Source organism: Monodelphis domestica, chromosome 6 (assembly GCF_027887165.1).
Source record: "Monodelphis domestica isolate mMonDom1 chromosome 6, mMonDom1.pri, whole genome shotgun sequence".
NCBI classification, from domain to species: domain Eukaryota; kingdom Metazoa; phylum Chordata; class Mammalia; order Didelphimorphia; family Didelphidae; genus Monodelphis; species Monodelphis domestica.
Window position 1 is genome coordinate 73,531,300 of NC_077232.1, and position 15,360 is coordinate 73,546,659.

General features: G+C 53.1%; 1 protein-coding gene across 3 annotated transcripts; it reads left to right on the plus strand.

The window, feature by feature from the left end:
• Positions 1–265: 265 nt before the first annotated feature.
• SLC4A11 (solute carrier family 4 member 11) lies at positions 266–15,092 on the plus strand. Of its 3 annotated transcripts, XM_056802259.1 has the most exons (20): positions 266–367; positions 609–659; positions 4,513–4,653; positions 4,750–4,793; positions 5,209–5,440; positions 5,636–5,717; positions 5,810–5,933; positions 6,016–6,228; positions 6,319–6,403; positions 6,823–6,948; positions 7,218–7,331; positions 7,622–7,754; positions 8,420–8,493; positions 12,567–12,792; positions 12,871–12,977; positions 13,085–13,253; positions 13,431–13,604; positions 13,689–13,884; positions 13,986–14,155; positions 14,238–15,092. In XM_056802259.1, the coding sequence occupies exons 2-20, from the start codon at positions 626–628 to the stop codon at positions 14,299–14,301; spliced, it is 2,508 nt and encodes an 835-aa protein (XP_056658237.1). In that variant the 5' UTR covers positions 266–367; positions 609–625; the 3' UTR covers positions 14,302–15,092. The 3 variants fall into 3 exon arrangements, with proteins under 3 accessions (XP_056658237.1, XP_056658236.1, XP_056658238.1); XM_056802258.1 differs by having other exon boundaries at positions 4,513–4,793; XM_056802260.1 differs by lacking the exon at positions 14,238–15,092 and having other exon boundaries at positions 4,513–4,793; positions 13,780–13,884; positions 13,986–14,152.
• The last annotated feature ends 268 nt before the right edge of the window (positions 15,093–15,360 follow it).

Genomic DNA, 15,360 nt, shown 5'->3' on the forward strand with positions numbered 1-15,360 from the left:
GAAAGAGAACTTTTCCTTCTCCATCTCAGCGCCTCTGAGAGAGAGCCCAGTTTAAGGGGCGGAGTTGGGGGGTGGAGAGGGAGACAGGGAGGAGAGAAGGGAGGGGTGGAGGGAGAAGACTTATCCAAAAGCCGAGGAAGAGACACGCCCCCATCTGGAGGAAAATACTGCCCAAGAAAGGGCCTCCTCCTCGCCATTGCATCCCGGGGACAGCCTCCGGTCATACCTACCCTGGTCTGAATGACTGAATTCCTTCTCTTCCAGGCCTCCAGGACGCGTGGTTAGCCCTCGCCTTATCCCGGTTATACTGTCCTGCCTCTGGAGTAAAGTCCTTGGTTTCTGAACCCTGCCAGAGTCCTTGCACTAGGTGAGCATGCCCCATTCTCTTTGGGAGAAGCACGACTTGCCCCTTCATCCTGGGCTCCCCCGGGGAGAGCGGGTGCTCGACCTGGCTGAGGTGTCCCTAAGGTCCACCGGCGGGCCGGGTGGGGAAACAGGGTTGAGAAAAGAGCCGCCTGGAGGCCTTGCCTGGTATCTCCTAACTGGGAGCAGCCGGGCGAGATGGCATCTCGGATTTCTGGTCCATCTTCTTTCTCTTTTCTTTGTAGAAAGCCTACTTGCAGCGATGTCTCAGAAAGGGTTCTTCACTGAAGAATCTGGTAAGAGCAAGCAACCCTTTGCTTATCTGCCTGCCTGCCTGCCTGCCTGCCTATCTATCTGTCTCAACTCCTGCTTTACCGGACAGCCTGAGCCTCTGCTTGTCTGGCTGCCTCTCTGGCTGCCCGCCTGCCATGGTCTTTTGGCCCGTTGGTCTCAGCACCCTTTCCTCCGATGACCCGTCCGTCTCAACCTCCCTGCTTATCTGTCTGTGCCTATTTCCCTGCCTCTACTTCTCCTGCTGTCTTTTGACCTATCTTCCTATCTCTCCTCTGGCCTGCCTGTCTGTCTCCCCTCTCCACTCCTGCCTCTTGGTATCTGCCTGTGCCCGGCTGTCTGTCTGTCTGTCTGTTTCCTGTCCTGCCCTGTCCGTTTGTGCCCTTCTGTGTCTCTGCCTGCCGTGTTGTCTCCGTCATTGGGAGCTGTTTTGCTGGTCTTTGCCCTGGCCTGGGGGTTGGGGTGGAAGAGAAGGGCTTGTGCCACTGTCTTTGCTGTGCTCTCCTGTATAGATAACAGCCGGTGAGACAGCATCTGTAGCTTCTTCTACCTCCACAAACAGTAGGCACATGGGAGAGGAGATGCCGACTAAGTGGCATCAGAAATGAGTCTCACGAGCCCCCGAGGAGACCGGACAGTCCCCTGGTTCTGCTTTCTCCAGACCTGCACTAGCTTTCCTGATGGCCAGAACGGTCTCTTCCTTGGAGACATGGGTCTTTTCCTTCTCCTTAAGTAGCTATAGAAGGAAAGGGAATAAGCATTTCTCGGCCACCTACTATGTGCTAAGTGCTTTACAAAATATTACCTCACTTGATCCTCCCTGCAAGCCTGCAAGGTAGGTGCTAATGTTGTGACCATTTTATAGTGGAGGAGCCGAACAAACTAAGGTTCGGCGATTCACCCGGGGTCCCGCAGCTAGGAAGTATCTGAGGCTGGACTTGAACTCATCTTGCTGCCTCCAGGTCCAGCATTTCTATGTACCATTCTACCTAGCTGCACTTTAAGCTGGGCTTAGTGCCTTTAAGGAAATCTAGTCTGCCCTCTTCCACTTATCCTCTAGATCTTGGTCTTCTTCTAGAAAGACAGACCTCCCAGGACAAAGACTAACCTGACAAAGACCAGGCAGAGATGGACAAAGACTAGAAACCCAGTTACCCAGACTTACTCTACTGGTGTCTCTGGTCCCCTCCTATCAGAGGACATGGAAGAGGCCTCAGCAATTCATGCTCCTTTTCAAAGGGACTCCCTGCCCTCAGAAGGGGAGATAGACAATCTTCCAGGCATTTCATTAATCAGGTGGGTCAACCTGTCAAGTTAGGGGTCTGCCAGGCAGCTCATCTGCCTGTGGGTTGGCCTGTCAGTCTGATAAGCCATCATCAGTCAGCTGGCCCAGGCTGGTCCTTCAGTGAACCAGCTCATCTGTCATAGAGTTCATCAGTGAAGGACTACCAGTTATGTGGTCTATCAGTCCAAGAATCCACAAACCAGCCCATCAGGCAGGAGGCCCAGCATTCAGGCAGCCCATTCATCAGTCATTTCATTGGATACCTAGGCAGTCTTTTGGCTTGGGAGACTTTCCATTGTCCAGTATTAAACTAGGCCAGGCCATAGTATCATCCAGGGTTTGATCATGTCACATGTGGCTGACCCAGGGAGAGATGAAGGCCTAGAGCCAACAATGGGGATGAGGGTATGGGTTGGAGTGTCATGGGAAACTGAGTCAGGGCTAGACTCATGGGAGAAGGCAGGAGAATTATGATTAAACAAAATGACTTCTGAGGTCTCTTCTAATTCTAGGATTGTAAGAGAAGCCTGGAGGCCAGTAGCCAGGGATAAAGGCATAAGAAGATATCAGCTTAAGTGGGAGGAAAGCATGGTAGTTTGAGAACAATGCAAAGAGTGAGGAACCAGCCCACCTTTTCTCTGGGTCCTGGGATCTAGGGACAGGGAGAATTGAAGACTTCCTAGGAGAAGATTGAGGGCAAAAGAAAAATCCCCTGGAGAAAGTTTTCCATGAAAGGGAAAGACAGTTTGGAGAAGGAGTGAGGTTTATATAATTGGGGATAGAAAGTCAGAGACCCCAGAGGTCAGTGGGACAAGTGCCCTGGTGGGGAGATAGATTCATAGACCCCTCAGCTCCCAAGGATAGGCTCCAAATGGTAACTCCCTTGTAGGACCTGAGCCTAGGGAGGGGAGTATCCATGGTAGTTGGAATGTGGGGAGGAATTATAGTTGGGTGAATGGGGAAATGAGTCAGTGTGAATCACCCCCCCATACATCAGTGAGTGAATGGGGGGGGGGTGAGAGAGGGCCAATATGGGAGGGAGAAATATATTTATTGTAGTTTCTCCATCAGTTTAGGGCAATTCCACATTCCCCCAAGTCTTCCTGCAGTTCATGTTGCACTTGGGAAGAAGGGGGGTGGGATTTGTAGTCTGGAAGGAGAAAGGAAATGGACCCACTATCGGAGGAGGACTTGATGTCTGCAGGACTCAGATAAGGGAAGAGAGAACAGAATAGATATAGCCTAGTGCTAGAATATATGATGCCAGTATCCCTGGTGGAATATAGGAACATAAGGGAGGTTGAGTGCATTGGAAACACCAGAAATGCTTCCTGGAGGAGGAGGACCTTGAACTGGCCCTGAATAATGGGTACAGTAGGGTATGATACCAGAGAAGGGCAATGTGAGTAAAGGCAGGGCAGCTAAGGGAGATCATCTGTAGGCTGAGGTTGAGACCATTTGGAGAGCCCACAAATATCAGGTCAGGGAGACTGAACAGGAGATTGGTTAGGCAAAGGATAAGTAAATAGGGAGAGGCCATAAAGAGGGGCCAATAGGATCCTAGCAATAGGAAGGTTAATCCATGACCCTCCAGGAACTACTAGAGCCCACCAGCCTCTCCCCAGCAGTCCTTCCCCCCCCCCCTCATTTTTCATCGGTTTTTCCCACACTCACCTCTTCAGTAGGGGAGGGGAAGGAGGAACCAAGGAGGAAGAAGTGGTTTATGGGAGGTGAAGATGCTGGGAAAATAAGAATTCTGTCTCTCTTTCTCCAAATGGGCCAGATTAGGGGAGGACAAGAGGAGCACCCCGGGACCATTTCCTCAATTCCAGGCTCTTATATAGGGTGGAAGGAGTCCTTGATAGCAATGTCAGAATAGGAGCTAGTGGGAGGCCCTTGGTCAGTCCCCCAGGAGGGGTCACCTCATCCTCCCGGCCCTCTAGTCCCTTCTCTGTCCCTTGACCCCTCCAACTGCGTCGGAGATCAGGACAGGTTCTCTCCGACTAACTGACTATTGGGAGCACCTTTCCACACCATCTAGTTCAAGCCCGTCCCTTCACAGAAGAGGAGACAAGCACCTTTCTCTCCCTCTCCCTCCCCCACCCCTCTTTGCCAAGGAGAGGGTTTGAGCAAGGATAACCTCTTGTTTCACTGGCAGGGTGACTAGAACACAAGTCTCCTCCCCTCCATGGTCCTTCCTGCTGCTCTGGATGCCTTCTCTCCATCTCTGACTCCCTGTCTCCATCCTTGTCTCTGTTGTGGTCTCTGTGCCCAAGGCCCTGTCTCCCTCAGTCACTTGAGTCTTTGCTCTTTTGGGGGGGTCTAGAACGGAGAGTCCACACACAGAAGCCGCCCTGGCTCCAGGGGCTAACCCTCATGCCCAGACTCCGTGGTCTGTTTCCTAGTGGATACACCCACCAAAGCGCTAGCCACATGGCTGTGTGTGTCTGTCTCCATCTACTGGTCTGGGCCTGGGGTTGGGGGGTGGGTTTGCCTGTCTCCATGGCCCAACTTCAGAGGCCACCTGCCCATTTTGGTGTGTCACATATCTGTTACTGCTTCCATCCACCCAGACTACCTCAATTGTGACACGGAAGATGGTGCCGAGGGAACGACGGAAGAAGCTTTTGACATGGTCAATTCTTCCATTGTGTCTGGAGAGAGTATCCGTTTTTTTGTCAACTTCAATCTTGACATGCAGGCTCATTTGACTGGTATGAACAGAGTGGTCCTGGGTGGGGATGGCAGGTCCAGGCTGGGGGATGAGCTCAGCTTGGGACCTAGACAAACTTCCTCCTCGTCTCTCCCAGAAAATGCTACATCTGGCTGTGTTCTCCTTCATACCTCCAGAAAGGTGAGCTGTACCCGTGACCACCCACCCTGGGGGAGTGGGAGATGTGAGGGTGTGTGTCCCAGCCCCCCACAAAACTATCCCCCCTCAGGGTGCCCACTTCCATAACTCCCCAGCCCCGGGCCCATTCGAGATGAGTGGGTATTGGGCCAAGTAGAGAAAACAGGCAGAGACAGAGTTCTTGGGTTTGGGGATCTGGAGCCGAGCACCGTTCATTTGAGACGTCTCAGAGAAGAGGGATGTTTTGAGTTGGATTTAGGCAAAGGGAGGAAAAGTTGTATTTTTTCTCATCGCCTTTGGGTTTCCACAGGTAAATCTGCACAAGTGCCTGGGACCCCAGGTGTGTGTGTCTGTCTGATTGTCTTCATTTCTTTCTCTCCTTGTGTCCCGTTGTCTGCTGGGTTGAACCAATCCCCAGTACCTGCAATTAAAGAACTTTGAGGAGGAGGTCCGGGCACGCCGTGACGTGGATGGCTTCCTGGCACGCTCCACCATCATCCTGAATGAGACAGCAACAACCCTGGATGACGTGCTGCATGAGATGCTTCTGCATCTTTCCCGAGACCCAAACAATGCTGAACCTAGCTTTGATTTCGACCAAGTCACGGCAACCCTTTTCACCGATTCGGGAGCTCCTCGACAGGGAACTGGTAATTACCCCCTCAGCTCCACTTCCCCAGAGGTTGCAGGGCCTCCGGCTTCCTGCCTGCCCTTCTCTTCCCAGGCTGGGAAGGACATAGAGGGATGGAGTGGGGGTGGGGGAGGATGGAACTAAAAGCATGGAAAAGGGCAAGCTGAGGGGGCCTGTTTCTGTTCCTTTCTGACTCTGCCCCTGTTCTCCGTAGTTCACCTCCTCACAGATATAATCCAAGGAGTCACAGCCACTGTTACTGGGATCCGGTACCAGCAGTCCTGGCTTTGTGTCATGTGAGTACCACGTGTGTCCCCATGCCTCCTCTCCAGGCCTGGCCACGCTGGCCCAGGGTGTCACGGTTCTCGTGTCTTTCCTCTGACCCCAGATGTACCATCAAGTCACTGCAGCGGCGCCACGTGTGTATCAGCCGCCTGGTGCGTCCCCAGAACTGGGGCGAGAACTCATGCGAGGTGCGGTTTGTGATCCTGATAATGGCTCCGCTCAAGATGGTGAGTGACCTTGGCAGGGCTTGCTCTGCACATGGGGAAGGGCTGGATGTCAGTGCCCCCCTGACCTGTGCTGGCATCCCAGAAAAGCACCAAGACGGCCATCGAGGTGGGACGGACGTTTGCAACCATATTCTCGGACATGACCTTTCGTCTTCGGCTGCTGGAGACACGCACCAAGGAGGAGTTCAAGGAAGCCCTGGTGCAACAGAGGCACAAGCTCAGCGTGCTCAAACTGCAGTCCTTGCACATCCAAGAAACGGATGCCCGTGGGGATCACGATCACATTATTTTGCGTGTGAGTAGGGAGGGGGCCTTAGCCTGAAAGGGGGCACTACGTGCCAGGGCTCCCTCTGAACAACTTGTACCCCCTCTCACCTCCCGCCAGTGTCATCAATTCCTAAAACTGGGGAAGGGAATCATGGAGGACATCGCCAGGAGGTTTCCTGTGTACACACTGGACTTCACGGATGGTGAGCATGTGCAGGGGTAGGAGTGTCCCGGGAGACTTTGGCTAGGTGATAAAATGTAGTACTGAAGACTCAGGCCTTTGCCTATAGGGGTTATCAGAGTCTCCAGGGAGCCTCGGGTTCAGGTCTTGCCTCTGACCCTAATGATGTGGCTGTGGGCAAAACCACCAAGGCTCTTTAACCTCATTTTCCTCCCCTATAAAACAGAGTGATTGTAAGGAGCAAATGAAAGAGTATATGTAAATCACTTGGTAAGCCTTAAATTTCTGTACGACTGTCAGACATCACCATTATCATCATATTCTTTCTTACTGTCATTGCCTCGGGCACACCATTTGTGATCGAGGGCACGTGTCCCCCGTTTAGCCACAGTCTTCCTGGATTGGAGTGGATTTGACCTTTGACCTCTTCCCCCCAACCAGGTGTGATAGGAAGCAACAAGGCTTTGGGGAAGTACCTCACCACCATGATCTTTTTATACTTTGCCTGCCTCCTGCCAAGCATTGCCTTTGGTTCCCTCAATGATGAGAACACAAAGGGAGCTATTGGTGAGTTGGTATTCAGAAGGAAGGACTCCACCCACCTCTTTCTGTGGAGCATAGGGGCTCAGGGTCCTTGCCCAGAGAATATCCACTCTTTTCCTACAGTGTCCAGCCCATGTGCCTTGGCCACAGCCAGAACTTGAATAAGAGGGAAATAATCCCTACCAAAAATCTGATGGAATCTGAGCTATCCTGAGGCCCCAGCTCACCGTCTTCCCTACCCTTTCCAGAGGTCCCCTGGTCGTCTAAGGCTTGCTTGTTTTCTGCCCTTCCAGATGTCCAGAAAACAATCGCTGGTCAGAGCATCGGCAGCCTCGTGTATGCACTGTTCTCGGGACAGCCTTTGGTGGTGGTGCTTACCACAGCACCATTGGCCCTCTACATACATGGTCAGTGAGCCCTACCCAGCCTCCTCCCGGGCTATGGATTGGAGAGGAGGCCCTTTGGCTGTAGGGCCCGTCCAAAAGCCCCCGAGTGTTGCTTATTCCATCCCTTTCCCCAGAGCCGCTCTCAAGCTTCCTCCTTCCCAGAGTCTCACGGCTAGGTTGGGCAGGGAGTTGGGGGAAAGCTCTTCTCAATGACAGGAGCTGCCGCTTGGCAGGCGGTCCCTTTCTCCATCTCCTGCAGGCCTGACTTCCCATGGCATCCGTCTCAGCCCTTTTGGTCATTCCTTCCTCAGTGATCAGTCGCATTTGTGAAGATTACAAGCTGGACTTCAGCGCCTTCTATGCTTGGACCGGACTATGGAACAGTTTCTTCCTGGTGATCTACGCCATCTTCAACTTGAGCCTTATTATGAAGCTTTTCAAGAGGTAGTGCTATCCCCATCCCCCAGACCCTTCCCCATCTTCTGCTGTCCTCATCCCCTCCCTCCTCACAGAGAGGCGAAGTCGGGCCTCTGGTCTGGAGGGGGATCAGTGGGGTGGTCAGGGTCACCGGGATGAATGTCTCCTCTGGCCCTCACACTTCTAAGGAGTCTCAGCTTGGCGGACCCCAGACCAAGCCATGGAAAGGCAGGGAAGGGCAGCAGCAATAGCCTATGTCCAGCTCAGGGTCTCCTGCTCCAAAGGAGCTAACTCCTGTGCCCTCCCCTTGCCCCTTCCGCCCTGGCATGGGCAGAGGTGGGAATAAAGAGCATTACTCTTCTGTGGAGGGAGAAGGAGGCAGAGCTTGGGTTCAGATCCTTTCTCCTCCAGCAGGTGAACATGGTCGAGTCCCTTAAGAGGTCCCCAACCTCAGTTTCCTCATCTGTCAAATGTAGTTAGACTGCCCAGAGCAGTGATGCCATAGGGATGCTGCGAACCCCGGGGGAGACAAGATGGGGGAGACATTTTGCCAGACATCCAGCATCATCTCAGTGTCAGCTCTCATGATTTTGGTCAGTCCTAGAAACCTCCTGGCAGAGACAGGCTTGTTTGTGACATGGAAATGATGAGAAAAGCAGTCTGGTGCTCAGGATGGATGTTCTTGCTCCTAGATCGATAGAGGAAACCATCGCCCTCTTCATTTCCATCACATTTGTGCTGGATGCTGTCAAGAGCATGGTCAAAAGTAAGTCCTGAGGTCCTGCTCCTCCTCCCCATCCTCCCCGCCTCACGTCTCTTTCTCCCCGACCTCCGCCGATTGGGGTATCCTGCCAGGCAGCTGGAGAAGCAGCAGATGCAGGCCTCCACTATCTGCAGAGGGCAAGCCCCCAGAGAGGAAGCAGCCAGAGAAGAGCTGCGCATTCAGCTGCAGTGCCTGCCATTTAGAGGAGTGGGCAGGGGAGGTCTCACAAAGAGTCTGGAAGGGTGACTAACATGGCACTAGGGAAGGCTTGGCAAGTAGTAAGACAAAGTTGGGTAAAAAAGATACACATGTGCGTATATATGTTTTGTGTGTGTACCTTTATCTATCTATACTCAAAACATTTTGTATTACTAATATTATTCTCCTAGGTCTCCATTCCTCTTTGTATTGATCCTGGGTTACTTTGGGCTGTACTTTTTCTTAAACCCTTACCTTCCATCTTAGAATCAATACTGGGTATCGGCTTCAAAGCAGAAGAGTGGATAAACAATGAGGGTTAAGTGACTTGCACAGGGTCACACATCCAGGAAGTATCTGAGGTCCAGATTGGAACCCAGGACCTCCCATCTCCAGGCCTGGCTCTCTCCACGGAGCTACCCAGCTGCCCCCTGAACGACTTTTCTTTTTAAAATCTGAGCTCGTCAGATTGTTGCAGCCATATCAGTCTCGTTAGATCCCTCAGTTTCATTTCCTTTATCTGTATCATTTTTGTCTGCTAAGAATAAAGCAGTGGATAAGCTTTCAACTTTCCCTGTTCACATTTTAATTTCTTAAAAAAAACAGTGAGAAGGATCTGGTTTTTGGCTTGTTTGTTTGTTTTTTTTTAACCTGGTTCTGATCAATAAGGAGGATTAGAAGGAGAAGTGAGGGACTTTGGGAGGCAGCAATCCCACCACCTTAGAGAAGATAAGAAGTGAAAGGCAGCATGCTTTAGTGATGAGACCTATGGATTTAGATAAGACATGTGGATTTGACTCTTCCCTTCAACCTTTATTGCATGACCCTGGCAAAGCCACTTCTTCAGTATGTTTTCCAGTAAAAATGGACCTAAATGGGGGCAGCCTACTTGATGACTCAGTGGATTGAGAGCCAGCCCTAGAGACGGGAGGTCCTAGGTTCAAATCTGACCTCACACTTCCCAGCTCTGTGACCCTGGGCAAGTCACTTAACCCCCATTGCCTAGCCCTTACCACTCTTCGGCCTTGGAGCCAATACACAGTATTGACTCCAAGATGGAAGGTAAGGGTTTAAAAAAAAGAAAAAGAAAATGAGGGGAAACTGTCAATAATATAAATTAAGTTTAAAGTGTTGTAAGTACAATTTTTTTCTTTGGGGAGTCAGTTTTTAAATATTTACCAGCTCCCCCCTAGCTAGAATCCATTTGTTTGAGTATCAAAAAAGGAAGTTGAGATTCTTCAGATCAAAATTCTAAAGATGCAAACACAAAGGATACAGCCAAGGGAAGCTAAGCTGAGTGATCTAAAGAGGCTGGTATGGCTGTAACTGATGAGCTCAGGTTTAAAAAAAGAAGCAGGAACAAGTAACCCAGACTGGATACAAAGAGGGATGGGAACCAATGAGAATAACATTAGTAATGCTAAAGGTTGGAAAAACAAAACAAAACAAACTCTGGAGAATAATGAGTGTTAAGGCCCCCCTGCCCTCCCTGCAAAAGGGCTGGTTTTTTAACCTATATTAAAGACAAATAGAACAGGGAAACAGGGAAATGGAAAAGAGAGAAAGTAAAACTACTTGACAGCTTTCTTCTGTTTTCTTTTAGTCTGGAGACTGGACAGAATAGTACAAAAATTAATATTTGGTAGTTGAAACCCAATCTTAGTGAAGGGATGGGAAGAGAGCCTCTTCCTGCCTTCAGGGAACTCAAGTCATTGGACTCCTCTGCCAATCACTTTTGAGATACTGAAAGAAATGATAGTTATGACTTTGGAGCCACTGTTGGGGATCTCTGAGAGGAAAACTTGAGAGCTTGATAAATATCTTGATTTTGAAAAAGGAGATTGATTCTTCAGACTACAGGCCAGTGAACCTGATGGCCATCCAAGAAGACAGCTTGAGGGGCACGTTGGCCACATTTTAAAATGGATTATTAAAAGGATGGTTTGTAAGCATGCAGGGAAGCTGGGAGCAAAAAGGGCCAGAAGAGGGTCACTTGTAATAGACTATTTAGAAACAAGATTATTAAAGTAGAATCAGTAAAGGGCTATAGGCAATAACAGGGTATTTTCTGGGTCTCAGCAAGAAAATAACAAAACCTTTGTGGACACGATGGAGAGATCTGAGTGATGAATGGACAAAGGTCCACTCGGGTACCTTGAGTTGCTGTACTACTCGGTATTTTTATCGGTGACCTGGATAATTGCAGAGGTGTGAGACTTAGCAAGGCTGCAGATCATAGGCACCGGGGCTGCTTTACTCGTTGGATAATGGAATAAGGATCCAAAATCACCTCAAAAGGCTGGAATGATGTGTTTAATTCAGTGATCGTGAAGGCTCAAATTAAGGAAGAATGGAAAGTTCTGTTTGGATTTTTAAAAATCAGTTGTACAAGTATGGGGTGAGAGAGTTGTCCCTTGGCAGTGGATTATGAGAAAGAGGCCAGGAGTCTTTAGTGGACCATAAGCTTCATATGGGATAATGGTGTGACAAGATGGATAGGAACGTTCACGGGAAAGGGGGCCTTAGGATCCACAGCGAGGAAGCTGGCAGTCCCCCTGCACTTGGTTCTGTTTGGGCCACATTTGGATTGTTGAGTTTAGTTCTAGATTCCACACTTTAGGAAGGTCATGGCAGGCTTGAAGAGGTCCCGAGACTGCACAATGAGGCTCGGTTAAAGAATGGAGGGTCCTTGGCCCGAAGGGGAGAAAAAGACGTCTTCAGATATTCAAAGGACTGTAATGTGAAAGACAGATTGGGCTTGTTCTGCTTGACCCTGAGGGCAGAAGTAGCCGGGGTGGGGAGGTGAGAGGAAGCTGATTTTGCTTCAATATAGGGGGGGGGGGAGCAAACAGACAAACTTCCTGCTGGCAGAAGGATCTAAAAGCAGAATGGACTGCGTCAGGAGGTGATTAAAGCGAGCTCTTCATGGGCAGCTTGAATATGTACTAGAAGCAATTCCTACTCAAAGGGGATAAACGTGCAACTCGCGGGATCTGCTCTTGTCCCAGTTCTTTCTGTGCCTTCTGCTAGCCCTCTGCCTTCTCCTGGGGAGCTCCCTCCCTGACTGTGCGGCGTCCCCAGGAGGCCCCTTTCCCTTGTTTGGGCTGCCCCATGTGCTCACTTAAGGGAAGTGCGGGGAGAGAGAGAAGTCCCATGTTTTTAGCGTGCGCTTGGAGGTGGGGACAAGACCCGACCGAGGCTTCGAAGGGCAGGGCTGGTGGGGAATGACCAGCGCTGCCAGCCCTCCCAACCAGGGTCCAGAAGGGAAGTGGATCTTGGGGTCTAGCCCGGCCAGCGGCCCACAGATCAGCTCTTCCTCCCGCCATGTACACCTGCGATGTTGCCCCTGGAGTTTCCTGTTGTTTGTGTTCGGCAGGAAACCTCCATGTGTGTGCATGCCCCCGCCTGGGGCCACCATGCACGTGTAGCCAAGATTTCTGAATGGAGATGGAGAAGGTGGGGAGCAGGGGCAGAGGCAGAGGTGCGGAGGCCAGGGGAAGAACCTGGGAGAGGCCTTAGAGTCCCATTCTCAGGGGGCCTTTTTTCTAGTCGGCGGCTGCCCAGTCTTTGAAGGGCTGCTTGGGGGAGGGGGGCGGGTTAGGAGGTGAAGGGACCGAAGGGGCCCAAAGAGAGGGGCGTCTGCAAAGAAAGGTGGCCTCTGAGTCTCGGCCGGACTAGAAGGGCTCATTGGGTGACGGAGGGCTGAGCCTGGCCCCTTCTTTCTCGGCGGGGGGGGGGGGGGGGGGGGAGGGGGGCGGATGTGAAAGCCCGGTCCAGGCGGTGGCGGAGGGACACCGAGGACTAGTTTAAGCCGTGGCTGGGCGCGGTCTCCTCGAAGCGCCCACACCCGTATGTTCATCTGTGTCTGTCCCCTGCAGTCTTCAAGAAAAACTATTTCTATCAGGAAAACGCCTTGGGTGGGCATAGTAACTCGCTGACAGACTTGGGCCTCAATAGCAGCGTCCTGCTCAACACCTCCAGCTCCATATTCCAGCGCCTGGAGGCGAAGCACGCCAAGCCTGAGCCCGAAGCAGCGTTCCTGAGCCTTCTGCTCATGCTGGGCACTGTGTGGCTGGGCCACACTCTCTACCAGTTCAAGAAGAGGTGAGCGGGCGGGGAGCCGCCCGGAGGGGGGATCAGGCCGGGCCGGGGCTAACTTTGTGTCCTTGCGCGCTCCCCCAGCCCCTACCTTCACTACTGCGTGCGGGAGGTCCTGTCCGACTGTGCCCTGCCCATCGCGGTGCTCACCTTCTCCCTCATTCACCACTACCTCTTCTCGGATATTCACAGTGAGTGCGCGGGGCGGGCGGGCGCGGCCGGGGGCGGGGCTCGGCTCTCCCGGAGGCCTCGCCCCGTTCACTCCTTCCCTTTCTCCACCCATCCCATCCCATCCCAGTGTCGCAGTTCAACTATAACCCCGACGAGACCCTGTTTGAGCTGGCACAAATCCAGACCCTGTCCTGGGCAGCGGTGGGCAGCGCCATGGGCCTGGGCTTCCTCCTGTCCTTGCTCTTCTTCATTGAACAGAACCTGGTGGCTCTCTTGGTCAATAATCCACAGAACAGGTGTCTCCTCCGCGCCCGGCCCCGCCCCGCCCCGCCCCCCTCGCTGTCCCCCGGGGAGCCCTCTCTCTCTCCCCCGCCCTCCCCCCCGTGTCCCTAGGGCCACTCTTCCTTTTGGGGAAAGGGGTGTTCGGGCCGCCCCGGTGCTGACGGCAGTTACCCGTGTGTGCATGTGCCCAGGCTGGTGAAGGGCACGGCGTACCACTGGGACCTGCTGCTGATCGCCATCATCAATATGGGCCTCTCCCTGTTTGGCCTCCCCTGGATCTACGCGACCTACCCCCACTCCCCCCTGCACGTGCGAGCCCTCGCCTATGTGGAGGAGCGCGTGGAGTTCGGCCACATCTATGAGACGTAAGTGCGTCGGCAAGTGGGAGGGGGGAGAGGCGGGGCTGCATCGCGGGAGATCCACGTTTGGCCCTGTGGCTGCCCATGCAGGATAGTGAGCGTGAGGGAGACGCGCCTGACGGCCCTGGGAGCCAACGTCCTGGTGGGGCTCTCGCTGCTGCTCTTCCCTATCCCGTTGCAGAGCATCCCCAAGCCGGTTCTCTATGGACTGTTCCTGTACGTCGCGTTCACCTCCCTGGATGGCAGCCAGCTCTGCGAGCGGATCGTCCTTCTTCTCAAGGAGCAGGTAGGGCCCCTCCCTTTGAGGTTCAGGGAGCCCGAGGAGGGAGGGTGGGAGGGAGGGAGGGCCCGAGCATCAGCCCAGGTGCCTCCTTCCCTCCTGCCCAGACGGCGTATCCCCCCACCCACTACATTCGCCGGGTGCCGCAGAGGAAGATCCACTACTTCACAGGGCTGCAGGTCCTCCAGCTGCTGCTGCTGTGCGCCTTCGGCATGTCGCCCCTGCCCTACATGAAGATGATCTTCCCCCTCATCATGTTTGCCATGATCCCCATCCGGTGCGCCTGGGTCGGGAGAGGGTTTGGGAGGGAGGAGGGCCAGGGCCCAGCCCTCGGAACTAATGCGCTTCCTCTCCATCAGGTACCTCATTCTGCCCCGAATTATTGAAGCCAAATATTTAGACATCTTGGATGCCCATGACTGAGGAATCCCTGAGCCAAGCCTCCTGCTGCCCGTGGGCTTTCTGCTGAGGCCACCCACACTGCTTTGCTCCTGCCCTCCCTTCCCCCACATCCCCAGCCAACACCGAGCCCTCCCAGGCTCTACCTCCATGTCTCTGGTTCTTTCTTCACAGTTTTGATTTTCTTTCTTTGCATCTGTCTAAGGGCTTTGCTCTGGGGCAGTTCCCTGACACAGGGCTGTTCTGGGGGCTGTTGGGAAGGAAATGACCTTCCTCTGCCTCTGCTCCACCCCACCCCCAGGGAGGCAGGCACCTGCCTATGGTGGTGCCTGAGCAGGTCCTGGAGGTGAGAGTTGAAACAGGGCAGAGACCAGTGGCACCAGTGGTGAGAGCAGGCCCATCCACAGCCCCAGCACTGGCACCTCCAGGTTATGGAGCACAGGGGAGTTATGTGGCACCCTCCCGTCATGTGAGGCTCCTGGATGGATGCTGGGGCATTCCTAGCCTCCCCCTTGGTTAGGGGGAGGCCGAGTCCAGCCTGAGCAGGATTGCAGGGCGGCACACACTCACACACCTCCTGGCCTACAGCGCCGGGAAGGTGGACCGTAGGGAGAAGAGGTCAGGCAGGCTCCAGGAACCAGCTCTTCCATCGCTGGGCCCAGTCAGGAGTCTGGGGCTGGAGTGGGGAACTTGGAGCTGAGCGATGTGGCTTTTCTTTTGATAAGTCACTGCTTGGAAAGAGAAATCATTTCCTTGATTGTGTAAGGAACTCGCTATGAGCACTGAAGAGAATAAAGTTTGTTTCTATGCTTCTACCTGAGGTGTCTCCCTTGTTCCTTTCACTTCTGGGAAACAGAGGACACAGTCAAGCTGTGCCTCTGCTAAGGATTCCAAGAGTAGCGGAAATGGGGCTGTAGGACAGCTTCCTGGAGGCTAAGCCAGACTGGGGGAATGCTCACACAGGCCGGAGGGCTGGCTCACCTGTAACACTAGGAACAGGGGCCGCCCGTGATCCAAACAAGATGACTCGCTCCTTCAGATTCCCAGGGCTTGTCTCAGCTGCGCCACCAACTCATCCCAGAA

Excerpts from the sequence above, each read along its gene's own strand:
- SLC4A11 (XM_056802258.1), top strand. The coding sequence starts at position 626 with ATGTCTCAGAAAGGGTTCTTCACTGAAGAATCTG. Across the intron at positions 13,254-13,430 it reads GTCAATAATCCACAGAACAG|GCTGGTGAAGGGCACGGCGT; the intron begins GTGTCTCCTCCG and ends GCATGTGCCCAG. Across the intron at positions 14,156-14,237 it reads TTTGCCATGATCCCCATCCG|GTACCTCATTCTGCCCCGAA; the intron begins GTGCGCCTGGGT and ends CCTCTCCATCAG.